Source organism: Phyllopteryx taeniolatus, chromosome 4, assembly GCF_024500385.1.
Source record: "Phyllopteryx taeniolatus isolate TA_2022b chromosome 4, UOR_Ptae_1.2, whole genome shotgun sequence".
NCBI lineage: Eukaryota > Metazoa > Chordata > Actinopteri > Syngnathiformes > Syngnathidae > Phyllopteryx > Phyllopteryx taeniolatus.
The window spans coordinates 14470452-14491421 of NC_084505.1; the positions used below are offsets into that span (position 1 = coordinate 14470452).

A 20970-nucleotide genomic window follows, 5' to 3' on the forward strand; every position below is an offset into this window, starting at 1 on the left:
TCCCCCAGGAACCCTTTGATATGTGTATGTACCCAGATGTGATTAGTGAGACATATATACAGTGAATGGTGTGAGCGTGTGCTAAGTGAGTGATTAAGAGGCATGGCTCCCGCAGGTCGGGCCCATTAGGCCGGACAACCACCGACGATTTGCTCTGTTCCGATCAAGTGTTAGTGTATTAACCATTTTTACTTGGAGCTGGAGGTCACTTGTTTATTTTACATCCATCCATTTTCTTTACTGCTCATCCTCACTAGGGTCGTGGCTGCTGGAGTCTATCCCAGCTATCTTCGGGCGGGAGGCGGGGTACACCCTGAACCGGTCACCAGCCAATCACAGGGCACATAGAAACAAACAACCATTCGCACTCACATTCACACCTAGGGGCAAAATTTTAAGAGTCTTCAATCAACCTACCACGCATGTTTTTGGAATGTGGGAGGAAACCGGAGTGCCCGGAGAAAACCCACCCATGCACGGGGAGAACACGCAAACTCCACACAGGCGGGGCCGGGATTTGAACCCCAGTCCCCAGAACTGTGAGGCAGATGTGCTAGCCAGTTGGTCACCGTGCCTGCACTTGTTTATTTTATTTATTGATTTTTTTGCATGCTTTTATTAGCAACGTGACAAGTGGGCGCCATCTTTGTGGAATTTAAAAAAAAAGATGGAAAGAGCACTTTATACACCTTTAAAATCATCCAGAATTAAAAATGGTGAAAAAAACCGATTGATGACGAATATAAATATTCTATTCTGCTGCGCACTAGGAATTGGTTGATTATTCGATGCGTTGATATGACTACCATGCATTGACGGTTAGAGGGTGATGTGGATTAATCCCCAATCACATGGTTTTGCAATTTGCATTAGCAACATGGACGACTGGAAGGCAGCCGGTGAGGAGAGAAAAGGGTCCTCTCAGCAAACGAGCATCAGTGTCTCAACTTTGTGTTAATTTTTTTTTTTTTAAATTGGACTGGTAGACACAGTCCGAAGAGGCATCCGCTCATGCTGGCTGATGAATGTGCTAAATCCTGGACAGGTGAAATGCTCATGTCAGTCACTGTATGTTAGGTAAAAGCAGAATTGCTGCTTGTTGTAATGTTGATGTGCTTGCTGTTCTGCGTAAATTCTGTGTCTGAGCTGACCATTGTCAGTAGATATCCATTATTCCAATGCAAATCATTCCCTTCTCCTGTGATTTTTTTTGTTTGTAAATCATAGTGCAGCGACTGTTTGAAGTTGTGTTATGTGCGTTAGGGTTGAAAGCCCTTGAATGCAGGCTGAATTTGATTGGAGGTGCGTGTCTGGGGGTCAGGCAGAGCAACTGGGAAAAGTCAGCGAGTTTCTGTGCTGTTGACACCTGAAACAATATTAATAAAAATATCAGTGACGTCATCAACTAATCGACATCGACTCGACTAGCACCATAATTGCATCGACAACAATAAAATCCAAGGTCGATCCAACACTACTGGCCAGATTGCGCTTCTGACACACAAAAAATATATATGTATATGTATGTATGTATACATGTATACATATGTACATATACATATGTATGTATATATATATATATCCATCCATCCATCCATTTTCTACCGCTTATCCGGGTCAGGTCGCGGGGGCAGTAGCTTCAGCAGGGAAGCCCAGACTTCCCTCTCCCCAGCCACTTCATCCAGCTCTTCCGGGGGGATCCCGAGGCGTTCCCAGGCGAGCCGAAGGATGTAGTCTCTCCAGCGTGTCCTGGGTCGTCCCCGGGGTCTCCTCCCGGTGGGACATGCCCGGAACACCTCACCAGGGAGGCGTCCGGGAGGCATCCGAATCAGATGCCCCAGCCACCTCATCTGGCTCCTCTCAATGCGGAGGAGCAGCGGCTCTACTCTGAGATCCTCCCGGATGACCGAGCTTCTCACCCTATCTCTGAGGGAGAGCCCGGACACCCTGCGGAGGAAACTCATTTCGGCCGCTTGTATCCGGGATCTTGTTCTTTCGGTCACGACCCACAGCTCATGACCATAGGTGAGGGTAGGAACGAAGATCGACCAGTAAATTGAGAGCTTCGCCTTTCGGCTTAGCTCTTTCTTTACCACAACAGACCGATACAAAGTCCGCATCACTGCAGACGCTGCACCGATCCGCCTGTCGATCTCCCGTTCCATTCTTCCCTCACTCGTGAACAAGACCCCAATATACTTGAATTCCTCCACTTGGGGCAGGATCTCATCCCCGACCTGGAGAAGGCATGCCACCCTTTTCCGACTGAGGACCATGGTCTCAGATTTGGAGGTGCTGATTCTCATCCCAGCCGCTTCACACTCGGCTGCGAACTGCTCCAATGAGAGTTGGAGGTCCCGGCTTGATGAAGCCAACAGAACCACATCATCTGCAAAAAGCAGAGATGCAATACTGAGGCCACCAAACCGGACCCCCTCTACGCCTCGGCTGCGCCTAGAAATTCTGTCCATAAAAGTTATGAACAGAATCGGCGACGAAGGGCAGCCTTGGCGGAGTCCAACCCTCACCGGGAACGAGTCCGACTTACTGCCGGATATGCAGACCAAACTCTGACTCCGGTCGTACAGGGACCGAACAGCCCGTATCAGGGGGTTCGGTACCCCATACTCCCGAAGCACTGTCCACAGGACTCCCCGAGGGACACGGTCAAACGCCTTCTCCAAGTCCACAAAACACATGTAGACTGGTTGGGCGAACTCCCATGCACCCTCGAGGACCCTGCCGAGGGTGTAGAGCTGGTCCACGGTTCCACGGCCAGGACGAAAACCACACTGCTCCTCCTGAATCTGAGATTCGACTTCCCGATGGACCCTCCTCTCCAGCACCCCTGAATAGACCTTACCAGGGAGGCTAAGCAGTGTGATCCCCCTGTAGTTGGAACACACCCTCCGGTCCCCCTTCTTAAAAAGGGGGACCACCACCCCAGTATGCCAATCCAGAGGCACTGTCCCCGATGTCCACGCGATGTTGCAGAGGCGTGTCAACCAGGACAGCCCCACAACATCCAGAGCCTTTAGGAACTCCGGGCGAATCTCATCCACCCCCGGGGCCCTGCCACCGAGGAGCTTTTTAACTACCTCGGTGACCTCAAACCCAGAGATAGGAGAGCCCCCCTCAGAGAACCCACACACTGCTTCCTCATGGGAAGGCGTGTCGGTGGAATTGAGGAGGTCTTCGAAGTATTCTCCCCACCGACTCACAACGTCCCGAGTCGAGGTCAGCAGCGCCCCATCCCCACTATACACAGTGTTGGTGGTGCACTGCTTTCCTCTCCTGAGACGTCGGATGGTGGACCAGAATTTCCTCGAAGCCGTCCGGAAGTCTTTCTCCATGGCCTCACCGAACTCCTCCCATGCCCGGGTTTTTGCTTCAGCGACCACCAGAGCTGCATTCCGCTTGGCCAGCCGGTACCCATCAGCTGCCTCAGGAGTCCCACAGGCCAAAAAGGCCCGATAGGACTCCTTCTTCAGCTTGACGGCATCCCTCACCGTTGGTGTCCACCAACGGGTTCGGGGATTGCCGCCACGACAGGCACCGACCACCTTACGGCCACAGCTCCGGTCGGCCGCCTCAGCAATGGAGGCGCGGAACATGGTCCACTCGGACTCGATGTCCCCCGCCTCCCCCGGAACATGAGTAAAGTTCTGTCGGAGGTGGGAGTTGAAACTCCTTCTAACAGGGGATTCTGCCAGACGTTCCCAGCAGACCCTCACAATACGTTTGGGCCTGCCACGTCGGACCGGCATCTTCCCCCACCATCGGAGCCAACTCACCACCAGGTGGTGATCAGTTGACAGCTCCACCCCTCCCTTCACCCGAGTGTCCAAGACATGCGGCCGCAAGTCCGATGACACGACCACAAAGTCGATCATCGAACTGCGACCTAGGGTGTCCTGGTCCCAAGTGCACGTGTGGACACCCTTATGCTTGAACATGGTGTTCATTATGGACAATCCGTGACGAGCACAGAAGTCCAATAACAGAAGACCGTTTGGGTTCTGATCGGGGGGGCCGTTCCTCCCAATCACGGCCTTCCAGGTCTCACTGTCATTGCCCACGTGAGCATTGAAGTCCCCCAACAGAACAATGGAGTCCCCAGCGGGAGCGCTCTCCAGCACCCCCTCCAAGGACTCCAAAAAGGGTGGGTACTCTGAACTCCTGTTTGGTGCATAGGCACAAACAACAGTCAGGACCCGTCCCCCCACCCGAAGGCGGAGGGAGGCTACCCTCTCGTCCACCGGGGTGAACCCCAACGTACAGGTGCCGAGACGGTGGGCAATAAGTATACCCACACCTGCTCGGCGCCTCTCACCATGGGCAACTCCAGAGTGGAAGAGAGTCCAACCCCTCTCGAGAGGACTGGTACCATATATATATATATATATATATATATGGAGAAAGACTTCCGGATGGCTTCAAGGAAATTCTGGTCCACCATCCGGCGTCTCAACACTGTATAGTGAGGATGGGGCACTGCTGACCTCGACTCGGGACGTTGTGAGTCGGTGGGGAGAATATTTCAAAGACCTCCTCAATTCCAGCCGCAGCCAAGGTGTAGATGGGGGTCCGGTTTGGTGGCCTCAGTATTGCATCTGTTTTTTGCAGATGATGTGCTTCTGTTGGCTTCATCAAGCCGTGATCTCCAACTCTCACTGGAGCGGTTCGCAGCCGAGTGTGAAGCGACTGCAATGAGAATCAGCACCTCCAAATCTGAGACAGTGGTCCTCAGTCGGACAAGGGTGGACTGCCCTCTCCGGGTCGGGGATGAGATCCTGCCCCAAGTGGAGGAGTTCAAATATCTTGGGGTCTTGTTCACGAGTGAGGGAAGAATGGAACGAGAGATCGACAGGTGGATCGGTGCAGCAACTGCAGTGATGCAGACTTTGTATCGGTCCGTTGTGGTGAAGAGGGAGCTAAGCCGAAAGGCAAAGCTCTCAATTTACCGGTCGATCTACGTTCCTACCTTCACCTCGGGTCACGAGCTGTGGGTTGTGACCGAAAGAACAAGATCCCGGATACAATCAGGCGAAATATGTTTCCTCCGCAGGCTGTCCGGGCTCTCCCTTAGCTATAGGGTGAGAAGCTCGGTCATCCGGGAGGAGCTCATAGTAGAGCCGCTGCTCCTACCCATTGAGAGGAGCCAGATGAGGTGGCTCGGGCATCTGATTAGGATGCCTCCCGGACACCTCCCTGGTGAGGTGTTCCGGGCACGTCCCACCGGGAAGAGACCCCGGGGACGACCCAGGACACGCTGGAGAGACTATACTTTTGCCCCCGGAAAAGCTTGCCAAATTTTAAAATTAAGAATAATACCCTCCGGCCTACTTTTGATTGCGCATGAAACGAAAATTGTCCTGTCAATTATGGTCAGCACATATATAAGGCATTCCTGCACCCTGAACCCTCCACCCCTTGTCCTTCTCTTTCAGAGTGAGGTCAAAGTTTTCACCTTATCTGGAAGCCATCAGCAATACCAGTCCCACCTCTGTGACTCATTTAGTTGAAACTGTTGCAGGCCGTTAAAATCGTACCCTTCTCTCGTTCTTCTGAGGTGTCGAAATAACCCCCACACACATTTGAGTGATACTTTACAAGGAAGGAAATCCAGATCTCAGTCATAGCACTTACTGTCTCGACCGTGACAATGTTGTGAGGGAGGTGGAGGAGGGGAATTTTTTTTTCTGTGATCCAGTTTACTATTTTAGCAGTCTTTCTTCTTGCTGTGTGGTCATGTGGGAGATCAATGCTGCTAGCAGGATCTGAGGACACTGGCTGACTACAGCCTGACACAGAAGCTACATAGGTAGAGAGAGAAAGAGTTAAAGAAAGATAGAGGTGGATATAGCCAAGCAGAGCTATAGGGTGAGGAATGTACTGTAGGTGAGGCTATTCCGGTTCTTTTTCATTCTTGCATTTTCCATCATTTCTACCTCTTCCTTCTCAACATATCCTTCCTTGCACTTCAACTTCAGCCTTGCCAAACTTCAAGTTCAGCCATCCCTCCATCCAGCCCCCTGTCTCGTCTTTCGCCCTCCCCCTTTCTCACTCTCCTCAGACAGACACAGCTACCCTCCTGGACGTTTCCTTTCTGCTGGCCTGCCCCAACAAAGGTGCTCAGTCATGTGAAACCTAATCTCAAGCCCCCCAAAACCTGACCCTTGACCTCCTCAGTCTTCACACAGCCAGAGGGGGAGGGGAGCCAGGGCAGGAAAGGGAGGCTTTTGGGGAAAGGTCACATTCCCGAAGACACTTTTGTGTATGCACGTGCGTGCGTGCGCATGCGTGCGCATGCATGCATGCGTGTGCGCACGTGCATTTCATATCTTGAGCTAGCGTGTCTACTTGATTATGTTTCTGCCCCAGACCTGCGTTATATGACATTTAACTTATTTCTGTTTTATTTTAACTCCGATCAAGTTTGCCAGATAAGTACATACAGTAAGTTTAGTCTCATGTAAGTGTGTTTGTGACTAGGTATACTGTATGTGCGTAGGTGCTTGTTTGTGTGAAAGCATCTCAGCCCTGAAGCGTTGCTGCCTATAGACAAAACACAGACTTTGTTTTCTTGCTGGGCCAGACCTGTAAGTCTTGTCTGGGCAGAGCTCCTCTTCTTCCACCCTACTGCAATCCTCAGATGTGTGCATGTGTGTGTGTTCGGCACGAGTGTCAGCTGTCCTTGGTGATTAGTGCTTTTATATTGTTCCAAGGAGTCCGGACGAGGCCCCCTCTGCACTGCTCGACCGCACAGCTGCAGTCTGCCTCTTCATCTCAGCTCTTCGGCCTTCCTTTTCTCACTGACACTCAAAAAAGCAAGACCGATACAAAGTCTAGAACTAGAGGAAGAAGAATGGAGGTAATCAGAAGAGCAGCAAATAGGAACGAGGGTCATATTATGAGGATTAGAGAGGGGATTCAACACACAGAGTTTCTCCCGGACAGGATTTCTTCAGCTATGCTTGGGAGGCAAGTCAGGAAACTGGGATGAAGTATAGGAGAAGAAGGCAGAGCAAAAGAGGGAGCGGGTTCTGTATACCTTTCAGAATTTTTATGAACTACCTTCACTTAGTTTAAGGAACTGACATGAACCTGTGTGCATCCCCTATAAGACCTTCCAAAAAGTAGTGTGAAGTAGCACACATTTATTGACTTTCCTCAGTCAAAGAACAGTTTCTGTTCATAACGTGTCCACATAAGGATTGTAAGCAAGGGCCAACCGTCTACTACAAGAAAAGTATGTTTGCGATGCATGGCTTGTTTGTGGTTAAGGATTTGTGAGCTAGGCATTGTTGGTCTCTTGACATTGAACTTGAAAGATGGGAAGGGTGGGGGAGAACACACACAAGCTAACAATTCCTCTCCCGACACCCACCCGACAAGCCCCACTTCCTTACAACTCTGCTTTATCTTAACTGTCAACACCTGGCCTAAGCAGGAACCTCTTTCTATCTGTGAACTTTAATCTGGCCCTGCTAGGCAAACATCACCATGGCTAGGACAAGGAGAGTGATTACTCTGTCACATTGCCCTCCGGTGCCTCAGCCGGCAGGAGAGGAAAGATTGGAACAAAAAGGATTTGGACATGGGAAGATATTTATAAAGTTGAATACTGAATATTAAAAAAAATGGACTGGCACATGATGTACATGGAGACACAATCACAAGCAGAAAATGTGGTGTGGAAGGACAACAGGGAGGACAAAGATGAGAGCTGATAGGGGAAGAAACAGGATGAAATATGAAAGGCTCAGTATAAAACAGACACTATACTTCGGCAACTCGAGAGAGCCACGTGAGAGCAGCCTCTTTTCACAAGGATTTCGAAGGATTTCATGAGAAAAGAAATGCAGTTCACTGGACGCTCAAGGCTTGAATACAACTTTGGTGGCTGTATTTACCTTCTGCATAACTTATTCACGAAAGAAATAATGCAAAAATAGAATTCATTTATTCGGGGAGCAGGAATTTCCCAGTTCAATTACAATTTGTTTTTATTTTTAAAAAAATTTTTTTAGCTACCATCAAGTAATGCAAAGAGGAGATATTTCCTTTGACGAGTACTGTTTTCAGCAACAAGTTCATTTTTTATTTCTGTTGTTCTTGTGTCTTTATTGGTTGGTCATCGAAGACATTCTTGTGAAAGCAAGCAAAACTTTTGTCTTGTCATGATGACCGATTTTCATACAGATTGTGGTACGTAGTTTGAGTGTGGGGTCTACAGTATTTTCATATAATCAAAATAAAAGTATGTTCTTTACTTGCAATTTGTTTTGTGCAGAGGTGCAAGGACGCTCATATCTTATTATGACCGTAGCAAAATGTTTTACTTTTTGATGGTTTTACTTTGAATTCTTGCAACAAAACATTCATCACTGACATACATCTCTGAAGGCCTGAATAGTTTATTGGCCAGTAATTGTGAACTTCACCGAAAATTCAAAAGATATTTTTTTAGTATTACGCGAACATCAACACATACACCGGGTGGAGACCCCAGGACGACCCAGGTACACGCTGGAGAGACTACGTCCTTCGGCTGGCCTGGGAACGCCTCGGGATCCCCCCGGAAGAGCTGGATGAAGTGGCTGGGGAGAGGGAAGTCTGGGCGTCCCTGCTAAAGCTACTGCCCCCGCGAGCCGACCCGGATAAGCGGTAGAAAATGGATGGATGGATCCTTTTCATGTTAATGCTCCCTCAGTCTTTATGCAACTCCCTCTTCATAGGCGTCACTGCGTCAAACACTTGTCATCAAAGGTTGTGACATGTTTTATTTAGTGGTGGGACTTGAAAAATGTGTCAAATGAATTAGAGGCTTTGTAAGTAATATTCTCAAATCATAACTCATCCAAATCTTTGACACTAACTCAGCAATGTTTTTCATTTCAAATAGATTTTGGTCAATGACTAAAACTTAACAATAACATTAAAAATAAATAAAATCAAGAGTGTTTATTCCCCGTCAGGCTACTATATACACAAACAGATTCAAGTGCAATTAGAGGAAAATGAATTCAACTTTTAAGACATTTTAAGACGACAATACAAGGCTCTAACCCAGACAGCTATAGTCAAGCTTTTTAAGGACATTTCTCAACCCAAGCAATTTAAACTTTGTTCTTTTACTGTCAAGTACAAGTACATACTGTACATAGAACAGTGGAATTCCTAAGATATCCTATCAAAAGTAAACAGAGCAACTGTTTAATATAAACTACCATTCCTACCATCTAAAATTGTAAAAAAAAATAATAATAACAAAAAAAACCCTAAATAGTCTGTTGACTGACCTCTTATTCTCATCGTATCCTGAGCAAAAATTGCTCTTGCAAAAATAGATCATGAGAATTTACTGACAGACTATACAATTTTAGTCTGATTCAATTACAAATATTGGCCTCACAACACCTGTAAGTCTGGTTCATGCTATTTTAAAGTAGCCTTTCTTGTACTAGAACTGTTGGCTCTGGCGTGTGTGTGCTTGTTGTAAAATGTTTGTTTGAAAAGTTTTGTGTTGCCTTTTCTGTAGCTGATTAACATGTTACAGTTCCAGCCCGAGTTGTATTGTTTTACGGTTTACAACTATTAACTCATTTGAACAATTGTTTGACATGTGTATGTAGATGTTAGATTATTATTTTATTTTTTTTGTCCAATCAGATTTCAGCCTCTTTGTGCTGCCAACTTAATCCTTCCAGCGCCTTCAGAATCAGTCCTGCTGGCTGATCTAACTTAAAGGATATTAGCAAGAGATGTTTTTCTTTGACCAAACAGATTTCAAATGCGCCTGGTCCACAATAACATCAGCATTTTTCTATTCTCTGATTAGTTAATCAGAGGAGAACCCATTACAGCCAGGTTCGACGAGCCTAAGACCTCTGTAGCGATCTGCACATAAGAATACATTTAATGATTGGCATCTGTAGTGAATACTTATTTATACTTTATTTTTTATTTTTGTCATGTTATTAGATGAATATTGATTCTGCACTGCTCCAGATGTTCATTTCACAGTTGTGTGCAGTTTTTGCATAATACTGATGGCTTCTTTTGTTTTGCAACATTCCTTTTTGTTGCATTCTGTTCAACTCATAAATTATTTATATCCCGTGAATATATAAAAAGTCAAAAACAGCAACATCATATTCGGTATGTAAGTCATACGTTTTATTTTTTTCCCCAAGACAAAATGGCTGAGTGAAGAGAAAAATGCAGGCAACAGCTGAAAACAGTGGCATTTCCATAACTGAAAAATAATAACAACATATGTATGCTGACTAGGAACTCTTAAATGTTGATCTGTGACCTTTGGTCATCAAACAGAGAAACCAAGCCGTCAGATTTCATCAAAAAGGGGGGCGGGGGAGGGGTGGTGGTCAATAAACAGACACATCTTGCTGTGACTCTGTTCTGAACAGAGCATATACTGGATGTGGGTGCACAGTCATAATAAATAATGTCAACCAATGTCAACTTCAAGTTCAGTTGAGAGCAGATAAGAGTACAGAACACAGACTGAGATCAGGCTGAAACATGGATGTACATCAGTACCATCTGCTGTAACAACATGTAGCAAACCTCTTTCTATCATTTTCTCATATTGACAATATAACTTGCATACAGTATGATATGACAAATACCCTATGTAAATCAAGCACTGTGGTTGTTTTGGCAAAGTAAAATGCAACAGAAAATAAATTTAAAATAAAATAAATTCATCAAATTAAAAACATTGCTTTTCAGATTTATGATGGACTGATTGCATATGAAAAAAAGTTATTTTTCATTAACAGCTGGAATGTTATCACGTGGTACATGTTTAAGGACAGTAAAAAGTTGGCTAACAATAAAACCCAACAATAGCTTGTATTACTGCATATAAAATGGCAGGAGAAAAACTGAAAAAAAACAAAAAGGATATTTACAACCACCTGTTTTTTTACCTCATTGTGGTAAGTCCAGCAGGACTGCCTGAAAAGGTCATCATATGACCTCTCACCATTGGAAAACACCACAACATTTTAGTTTTCAAAAACATACTTATTTTCAAGCATACAAATTATTCACACTATATTATCCTGCCAAATTAAGAAAATATACGGTGGCAGCTTGTTGGGATTTTTTTTCACTACAGAAAAGAGGGTACATTGAAACCTTTAAAGAGTACAGGCAAAACCATTAAAAAATACAGGCTCCAACATAAATACTATAAGTGCCTACACTAAGTGAACATTAATTTCAAATGCAATTCTAAATACAAAAAAAAGTCGACCATAAATGTATTTTGAACTTAGGAACTGACATGAGTGTGCATTTTCCTATGTGTTTAAGTTCTCTCTATATATTTATTTATCATATATCTCCCCCGATGTAAAACATTTTTGTTCAACCTGAAGACTTGTGTACAGTAAAGGCAAAAAAGATACAAGACATGTTCATTACAATTCAATACATAGTGATAAAGTCCTGAATGTCAACAAGACAGGAAAGAGAAACAACAACACAACTCAAAAATAAAATTTAAATTAAATTCTCCCCATGAGACCATGACATGTACTTTAAAAATCAACAATACAATTTAGAAAAAAAAAGGTAAGTTCTTTAAGTTTTACTGTACTGAAGGGTATATTTTTAAGGTTAGTATGATGCAGGACATTTCTATGGCATTTCCTGCATTGATACCCAATTGAACCAAACTGATGTTTAGCTCTCAAGACATAGCAAAGGTTTTAACTCACTTTTTTTTTTGTTTAAATGACACCACAGTTACTGTATCAGTCAGCACAAGAGCTAAGTTTTTCCCTTGAGCTTCCACCTGTAAACTGGGGAAACGGAACAGTGCACGTAAATAGTCCCAGATATGGAATCCGGTCCTCATTTTATACTCAACCGACTGTACCTCCGATTAGAGAGACAGATACAGACTGTAGGCAGAGTGACAAGTGCTATCATTATTAAAAAATGGCAGGGCGGTGAGAGGAAATACTACAGTTAAAATGAGTCACAACAAGTAACTAAAAAAGAAAAAAAATAACAGTGTGTGCGTGTGTATGTGTCTGTATATTTTCAATTTGGAAATTAGTCGCATTATCAATGTGAGTTTATAAAAATGTTAAAATCTAACACAGTCAAGAGAATGAAGAGGGCATAAAACATTTGAATTGTAGAGACATCTGGTTATGCCCACTCCCGTTCCATAACCCTGACCCACGCCAAGTATCCCCACCCTCACCAAAATCAAACTCTGCCTGATGTAAAAAAAAGACTGTGGTCTTCAAGTTAATGCTGGCTACACAGACTGCCTGGATGACGCAAAAAAAAAAAAAAGTCTTACTTAAACACAAACACACACAAAACAGAAAAGTTCAATTTTCAAAGAAAATAAACACTCTGGAAAATTAAGAGCTTCATGTTGGCTAAAACAACTCCTCAGAGTACCCTCTCAGTATGATACACATGTACTAGAAAACAAAAACCTCCACCCACCTTTTGAGCATGTAACATGCCAGTAAACAGAATTATAATCTGAAGAATGAAAATATATTTGAGTCAGGCAGTTAAATGATTTACCAGAGATTAACATGGTGTTTTTTTCTTTTCAATTTTGTTTCAGCTGGTTTCTTAATGTTCTGCTCAGTCACAACACGACAGGGTTGTACAGGTGCTTGATGCAAGGACCTGTTTATTCCATATGTGCACAAAATGTCCTGTAATTATCTACGTCTGAAACGCCGAGTTTATAGCAAAAAGAGGATTAACTAATGCAGGTAAACTATCCAAGGCACTCTTTGTTGTCATTTTACACCATATTATCAATTTCATTGTTTGTAAAAGAAATAAGTCATGGTGCTAGTGCCTAGCATTTCATAGGCAGCCCAGTCCTTGTATATATATTTATGTACATATAGGTATTTTTTGTCTATCTTGCATGGAAAATCATTCACAAAGATCAGTTTTAAATTTAACCCTGCTTTTCTTGATGTTTGAATAATATGACACTGTTCCAATATGCTTGGAAACAAAACTGTACATGATATGTAAAACAGTATGTACTGTCTGCAGCAAGGGCTTAAATATGTTGGCTAAATCAAAAGGATCAACAGCAACACGAGTACAACAAGTCACTGATAGTTTTAGAGTAGCCATAAACACAACAAGCATGCTGTCCAGTTACAAAAAAAAAATATATATATAAAATGTGTAAATTATTGCACAATAGAAAGGCTCAAAATGTTTTATTTCATACAAGAGTATTTCCCCAGTGGATGGGAACGATAACAGGGCTGTACTGTGTACTGTTGTCTGACCCTGTAGTCGATTCCGTTCATCTATTGGCTACATAGCCAGGGTTGCATTTTAGCCAAAGGAGCTGAAAGAGAAAACGTACAGCATGCTGTTCACTGCCTACTCGGTCTTAATGTTGTTAGCTAGAGGGCGGTCGCTGTGCCACTTCTTCATGTGTTTCTCGAGAGTACTGTAGACACTGAAAGGCATGTGGCATATTTCACATTTGTAAACGTCTTTTCCCATTTGTCCATGGGTTTTCATGTGGCGTGTGAGCTTGGAGCTCTGGGCGCAGGCGTAGCTGCACAGTTCACACTTGTAGGGCCGCTCTCCAGTGTGACTGCGCCGGTGCACTGTCAAGTTGCTGCAGTTCTTGAATACCTTCCCACAAAACTCACAGGTGTCACTGCGGCGGCCGTCCTTGGAGCTCGGCCTGCCGTTCCCGCTGCCACCGTGGGGTGTGCTGGCCCCGCTGCCTGTGCCGCTGCGTCCCGAAGCGGCCCGTTCACCATCCAGCTCGCCGGGCGGAGTCGAGAAGCGCAAGCTCCCATTCTCAGACGAGTGCTCAGATGAGGAGGCAAAGGGCGATTGTCTGGAGTCTCCACCAGTAAAGTTGATGAAGGGGTCCTTGAGTTGTCGTGAGGCAGCATAGCCTGCTAACCACTGGGAGTAGACGTTTTCTGAGTTTGCAATAGTGGGCGTAGGGGGGTCTAGATCCTTTTCCACCTTGATACGTTTGGACAGAGGACTGAGAGAGCCTGGGCTAATGCCTCCACCCAACAACTTTCTGGATAGACCGTCAGTGGATAAAGGTGCCAGCCCATTGATAGTTGTTGTGGTCACATCATCTGCCCGGTCTGACTCCATGGCTGAATCCTCATCAGCTGGCTCCTGCGAGGAGCTCCGACGCCGAGGGTGCAGGGCCAAACTGTTCTGGTGGTGGCGAGCGCCTTCTAACCTCAGGCTAAAGCGATAGTCATTCCTGTCCTCTTCAACATCTCTGACCACAGGCTTACCTTCTATCTCCTCCTCCTCACCCTCTTCCTCTTCCTCCTCTTCCTCCTCCTCTTCTTCCTCTTCCTCCTGTTCCTCCTCATCTTCATCATCTTCATCATCTTCCTCTTCTCCATTCTCAGCCATCAGACCATTGTTCTCACTCTTGAACTTGGCCACCACTGACTTGAGAGCATCAGTGGCACTGCCCATCAGCTCACTGGTACCAGGCTCAGGAGAGCTAGCTGTCGAAAGGCCATCTTCTGACTTGGTATTAAGCGCCAAAGACTTGCTCTGACAGTGTGTCTTCATGTGTCGTTTTAGCTTGCTTGCTTGGGTGCATGCGTGGTTACACAGATGACACTTGAATGGCTTTTCCCCTGTGTGGCTACGTCTGTGCACAATAAGGTTACTCTGGAACTTGAAAGTCTTCCCACAGAACTCACAAGACTTTGCCTTTAATGGCGTGCCCGGTTGAGCTGTGTTGGCTGTGGGATTGGGGGTAGACCTCGAGCCAGAAGGTGACTGAGAGGTGGAAAGAGGTGGTGTTGCAGAGAATGGAGGCTTTGAACCTGGCTGGAATGGTTGAAGAATCCGTTGCATAGGCGTGGGCCTATTAGGGGAGAGAGGTGGTGAGGCTCCTGTGGCATTTCCAGCCAGTTCACGGAGCCTTCTGGAAAAGTCCATGCTTGGGGGAGGTTCAAGTGGTATTGAATTAAGCCTCATCACCCGGTCAAAGGCGCTGGGATGGTGGGTTGCCAGGGCCAGGTCATCAGGACTGAGGTGATGACGCGGGGGCGGGCTGAACAGGGGTGGGGTTCGGGGATAACGACCCTCTCGAGGAGTCGATACCGAATCCCGTCCGGACCCAGACCCCGGCATTCGCAGCAGGCTGTATGGACTACCATCAGCCAGGTGGACAGCGTGAAGGGGAGGCTGGGATGAGGCACAGTCACCTCCCATCCCAGGGGCAGCAGCTACGCGAGGGGTGAGGGGACTGCCTGGCTCACTCTCCAGGTAGATGCGGAAACCGTGGCTGTTCTGAGCATGCTGGAGAAGGAACCAGGCGCTGGTGAAGGGCTGCTTGCATGTGGTGCAGGTGTAACTGCTGGGCTCATCTTTATCTGTCAAAAAACAAAACAAAAACAATAAAATATTATTGCAAAAGTGAAAATAAGGATAGTTTGAAGTTTTTTTTAAATTAGATTTTACAAAGGGCTATGCTGTTAAATCAATTTGTTAGTTCAGTCTGAAAATGTTTAACAATAATGTTGTTGATTATAAAATCAGTTTATTGTCTTCTTTTTAAACTACTTATTTAAAATGCAATGCATTATGGGTATAGTCAAGTCAATTCTTTCATATTTATGTAGCACAACAGACAACAGAAGTTATCTCAAGGGACTTTACATAGGGAGCAGGTCTAGAAGCACACACCTCATACATGAACACACAAACACCAAGTGAAACCAGGATGAGCAAGCACTATAGCGGTCAGTGAGGCAACAAAAACACAGCAATTACTATTGAGTATCCACTCTCACTGCTTCTAAGAACTTATATCCTTCTTGTAATAACATACAAATCCCAAGAATGGACGGGGTCAATGAAAACACAGTAAGACAATATGATGACAAGTTAAATGTTAGGGGTAAGGAGCAGGATTTGAGGAAAATTAATTAGTTGCTGATGAGTTGAAACATATAAGATGGATTCAGCAAAAAAATACAAAATAAAAAAAACATTGGAATGGAACTTCAGTTTGTAGCACATTTTAACAGGGTTGGATTGCAGCTTGACACAACATTGGCATGGCAAATAATAATGTAAACAATAGAATGTGAATTACATTTATGAAAACAGCTCTTAAATTTAAAGTATTTTTTACTTATTATACTCATTTTATGTAGATACAATAATTTATATATTAGCGATAAGAAACTTGTGCCTATATTGTCATAGGTTGATTGGAAGACAGAAATCAATGATATTCCATCAATATTTGAAATAGTATAGAATTGACAACATTGCTGAAAGGCAAACTACAGTGTGTAATATTGTTACATACAATACAATAATAGAAAATAAAAACAATTAGACAATTGACAAGCTGCAAATTCACAGAAGATATTTTCTGTAATAAATCCTTTCACAGAGATCTGAGGTTAGCCTGACAATTATTCCCAATCCTGCTAAACACACTCGCCCACCTCTATGGATTTTTATTTTATTATTAGTATTTTTTTTTAATAAAAGTAAGGGAGCTAGCTACATCACACAATGTGTTTAATGTTGCATATTAACTGTGAATATAAATACAGGATCACATGTTAATAAAATGTAGCAGCATTTTTAAAAGCACACATCCTCACTATAACCAAAATGGAAAATTGTTATGAGGGAGGCACTTTTCAAAATGCATTTCATGCATTGCTTTTATATCTTATGCTGTATGGATTTATTTAAATCCTCTCAGGTGAATACAATAGGAGAAGGTGGGGAAAGCAGAAGTGAGAGATATGCTAAATAAAAAGCATCCACCACTTGCAAATGTGCACCGTCTTTCATCTCTTGGCTTCTCTATCCTTTTTTTCTTTCTTTTTTTTTCAGTAGGGGACTATTTTCTGAAGTCATTTGAAAAAAAATAATAATAAATCGTTACTGGTGGCTATGGACAAGAGGGACATGTAAAGATTGCCCGAGTGTGTGATTGTGTGTTTGAGCGATCCCTAAGATGGTGGACAGTCTTGCATGTTTTAAACCTGCTGTGGCAGTGAGACAAAGAGGTGAAGTGGGACTGTAAGAGGAGACTGCTGCTGAGAGAAAAGAATTATGTTGTGGATGAGCAATAATGGGAACAGAATGGTGTTTAGTGTGCTTCCTTTCTAATCTTGTGTGTCCATAACCATTGTGGCCCCCTCTGAACAATCTCTCTTAAAGACCAGAACATGGCATAAAATGTGCACCCAATCAAACCTCCATGCAAACCTTTTACTTCTGAGTGAAAGGAGTTGGAAGGGGGTATACGGGTAAATTATGGATCATTACAATCTGAAAAAAATTACAGTTAATTGTTGCCACCTGCAAGGGGCTTTGACCCACTATGGAATTTTCCATCATAAAACAGCCATTTGTCCATACATATTTTTTCCTCCCTCTGTCACAAGCAAAAATCCAATTTGTTCATAACATTGACTTTGGCTATACACACTTTTCCCAAGACATTGTGTTTTGATGGTTTATGGCTGCAATAACCTGACGTCTACCGTTCACTTTGATTTGATTAGCAGCCTGTATATACGCATATGCTCGACCTGTGTGTGAACAGATGGTGTATATGCATGAGGAGGAAAACAGATATTTTTTCTGTTATTACAAACAACAAAAGACATATCGCAGGGACCATGGAGGGGCGGGGAAATGGGGGGTGTCTCCTCGGAGATGCTCTGCAATCGACGGAGAAAGGAAAGCAGTGCAGGATCTTGGAAGTATAGAAAGTAAGCAAGGAAGGCGGATCAGAGGAAGGAGAGAAGTGTGGCGTGAAGGGGACATTCCTAATGACACGTTGCTGAAGGACACAACACAGCAGTTCCATGTCGCTAGTGAGTTAATTTTCCTATGTGACAAAATCTTGTGCAATCACAAATCTGGATTTGGAATTAGTCAAACTGTTCATGCCACAAGCAACAAAATAATTGTTATTCTCGCAAGGAAATGGAAACACTGATGGCCATGAAAAAAACAAGCCAAAGCAGACCCAGCTTCACGACAGCAGATATCTCAATAACGTTTTCTCCTAATAGCTGTCCTCAAAAAGATGGAAGGACGTTTTTTTTTTTTTAAAGGAGAAAAATTATTCTGACATGGCATTTGACGGCCTCGAAGGGCTTTTTATTTCATATGAAAGCTGTGAGATGTGTGAGGGAAGAATGATCTTATAAACACATCTGTCCTCTACTCATTCTTCCTGTCTGGCTCTCCCCTTCCAGTATGTGGTGAGTTAGGTCTGGAGAGTAGAAGAGCTTGGCCTAATGCTGGATCTCCTAGTCCCTTTGAAATAGGATCAGCCGAAAGGAGAAACCACACTGACAACCCTGTAGCTACCATTTCATGGCAAGGGCTGAAAAAGAGGTCTTTAGGGGAGTAATGGCAAAGAAGCCGAAATTAAAAGCGAAAAGAGAAAGGAGGGGGTTATGGAAGACAGGGAAAGACACTATGAAGAAGGTAAGAGGCAGAGGACAGACAGCCGTCAAAGAAAGAAAACGGTTAGTAAGTCCTTCAAAGTCATTGCATCACATTGCAACACAAAGAAGTCTATGAAATGTGGTCATCCTGCTAATAGGCAGAGAATACGATCCAGAATGTATTCTAAAACGTGCAACACAGAATGACGCAAGGAAATAATTGTGCCTTAAAGAGCAGATGGGGTCGCCTGTGGCTGCTTATGTATATTCACAGTCTTCTAGAAACAGTGTTCACCGTGCACATTTCTAACCACAATTTAGACTTTTCTATTGCTGGTGCGCCAACCCCCAAATCCAGTCTTAACACATGCAGTCTACATGCACCCATTACAAGCTTTTTTATTTTTTAGACAAAACACTACAAGAGCACAGTCAGTACAGTGCAGACTGTCAAGGATAGACACCTGTGTCCTAAAGGTGGCAATAATAACCACCAGATTCTGAGGAATGGACTTTGCAAAGGCACAAATTATTCATTAAAACATTCCTGGATCCACTATGTGGATCGCCACATAGAATGTGACGCGTTTTTTTCCCACTGGCCCATGCCCATGCCATGCCCCCTCCATAAAAATGTGTGGAAATCTATTATGTACTTGTGATGTTACGGGGTTGTTTATTAAATTGAAAAAATAATCTGGGCTGCTTATTTATATGACAACTCCATTTTGGAAATTTTAATTCTTGAAAACGGTCCTTAAGATGGACATTTTGCAAACAATTATTGTTTCTGGCTGTACTTTTGCAAAACACATTTTCTAAAACGGCATCTGTGAGTACATCACATTAAGGTATGTCTGTGCTGCTAAAATTTTTACTTGATAGATTACATTAGTCTATACAAAACACATTATTGTTGTCTTGGAAACATACCTTGGAACACAGGTACAGTACATACAAACAAAAGACACAACCCATAATATGGTAGAAGTAATGGAAAATAAAAAGTACACAAATATAGCTTTTGTTCCAATTCAGCCAGTAGTCTAACTTGCTAGCCAAGTACCGAAAAGTTTAGCGAATTGATTTGACATCCATTTTTTGTTTTGTCCTTCACCATCCCTTCTAGTGGGATCTGCTTGTCCTGGTAAGGCCACATACTGTAGCTCTCAATGATATTGGTCATTTAGCTAATGGAGGAAAGAGCTAACAGGATTACCATGCGGGTCTTCCAAACGAAGAAGGAGCAGGAGGATGGCACCAGCAGAGGAGATGATGGGGGACATCACATGTCACTGCCATTTTGCAAAGTTATCAGTTGCCTGAGCTTGGGAGCACTCACACACCGCTAAAGTGATTATGCAAATAGCAGGTCTTTGCCAATATTCAAAAGTGTTTATATGTGTTGGAGTTTGTACCTTGGTAAGACTGAGGGCTGTCAATACAGTGACTCTTAAGAGCGCTTCAGCCGTAACGCTTGTTAATGTGATTACTACTCTGTTTATGTCATTAGTGTATTCACAGGCAGGGATTGGACAGAGGTGAAGGGTGAACCAGGACGGGGTATGTTGGCTAAGAGGAGAAGGATGCTATTAAAACTCTGTTTTTAGTGTCAGTAATTTTTCATTGACATGACTTTCACATGACTGAGCAAAAGAAGTGGAAAGACATTGAAAAATACAGTACAGTATATTTATTCATGAATGTGAAAAAAAGCGTTCTCTTTTCAAACTTGTGTCAAGCATTTTATTTTTTATTTTTTTTAAATACAAATCATTTGAGTAAGAAAACATCAAAGAGCTGCTGAGTGGCCTTATAACTTATCGTTTCCCTCTAAAACAAAACAAAACAAAAAAAAAAACTGTGCCTGTATTTCTCTGTCACAACTACACACGTACATACTCACACGCTCACTTTGTCACAGGCCAAACTTGGTGCGGCGTGCTGAGCCAATGGCCGCAGACCAAAGGTTTGTTTGACCAACACTTGTTTCTAAGACAAAGCCGGATACGGGGAATGCTGTTTACTAAACAGAAAGCCAGCCAGCCGACCAGGCCTAAATCCAAGTCTTTTACGAGTCTGAAGTGGCCTGCGATACTTGATGTTGTTGAGAGTCACACACACTAGACATTTCAGAGAAGCTGACCGCTAACCACTACATATGCCACACACATAGAAAGAAGGAGACCAAAGATGGCAAAATGGGGGAATGAAAAAGAAAAAGAAAAGTCGCGTTGGCCCATATGGAAAAGTAAGAGAGGGAAGCAGATCTTCAATTAAAAAGGCAAGGTGGTTTTCAAGGGGCTGTGCCCTCATATATAATGTACTGTATATTATCAATGTGATATACTGGCTGCAGATTTTTGTCTAATCAACTTCCACTATCCTAAACTTTCCCCTTCTCTTTTTTCTGAAAGTTGATAAGATTGAAATTATTAGACAAATGCCAGCATACTGTGTGTGCTTGTGTGCACGCGTGAGGCTTTTTAAGTAT

The 20970-nt window shown here is 43.8% G+C and overlaps 1 protein-coding gene across 2 annotated transcripts in view; it reads right to left on the bottom strand.

Annotated features, from left to right (window-relative positions):
* Positions 1-10160: 10160 nt before the first annotated feature.
* Positions 10161-20970, bottom strand: part of LOC133476410 (B-cell lymphoma/leukemia 11A-like) — a 44266-nt gene continuing 33456 nt past the window's right edge. For both annotated transcript variants that reach the window (XM_061769769.1, XM_061769768.1), the window contains one exon: positions 10161-15416. In XM_061769769.1, coding sequence (XP_061625753.1) covers positions 13420-15416 — 1997 coding nt within the window. In that variant the 3' untranslated portion in view covers positions 10161-13419. The remainder of the gene's footprint in view (positions 15417-20970) is intronic.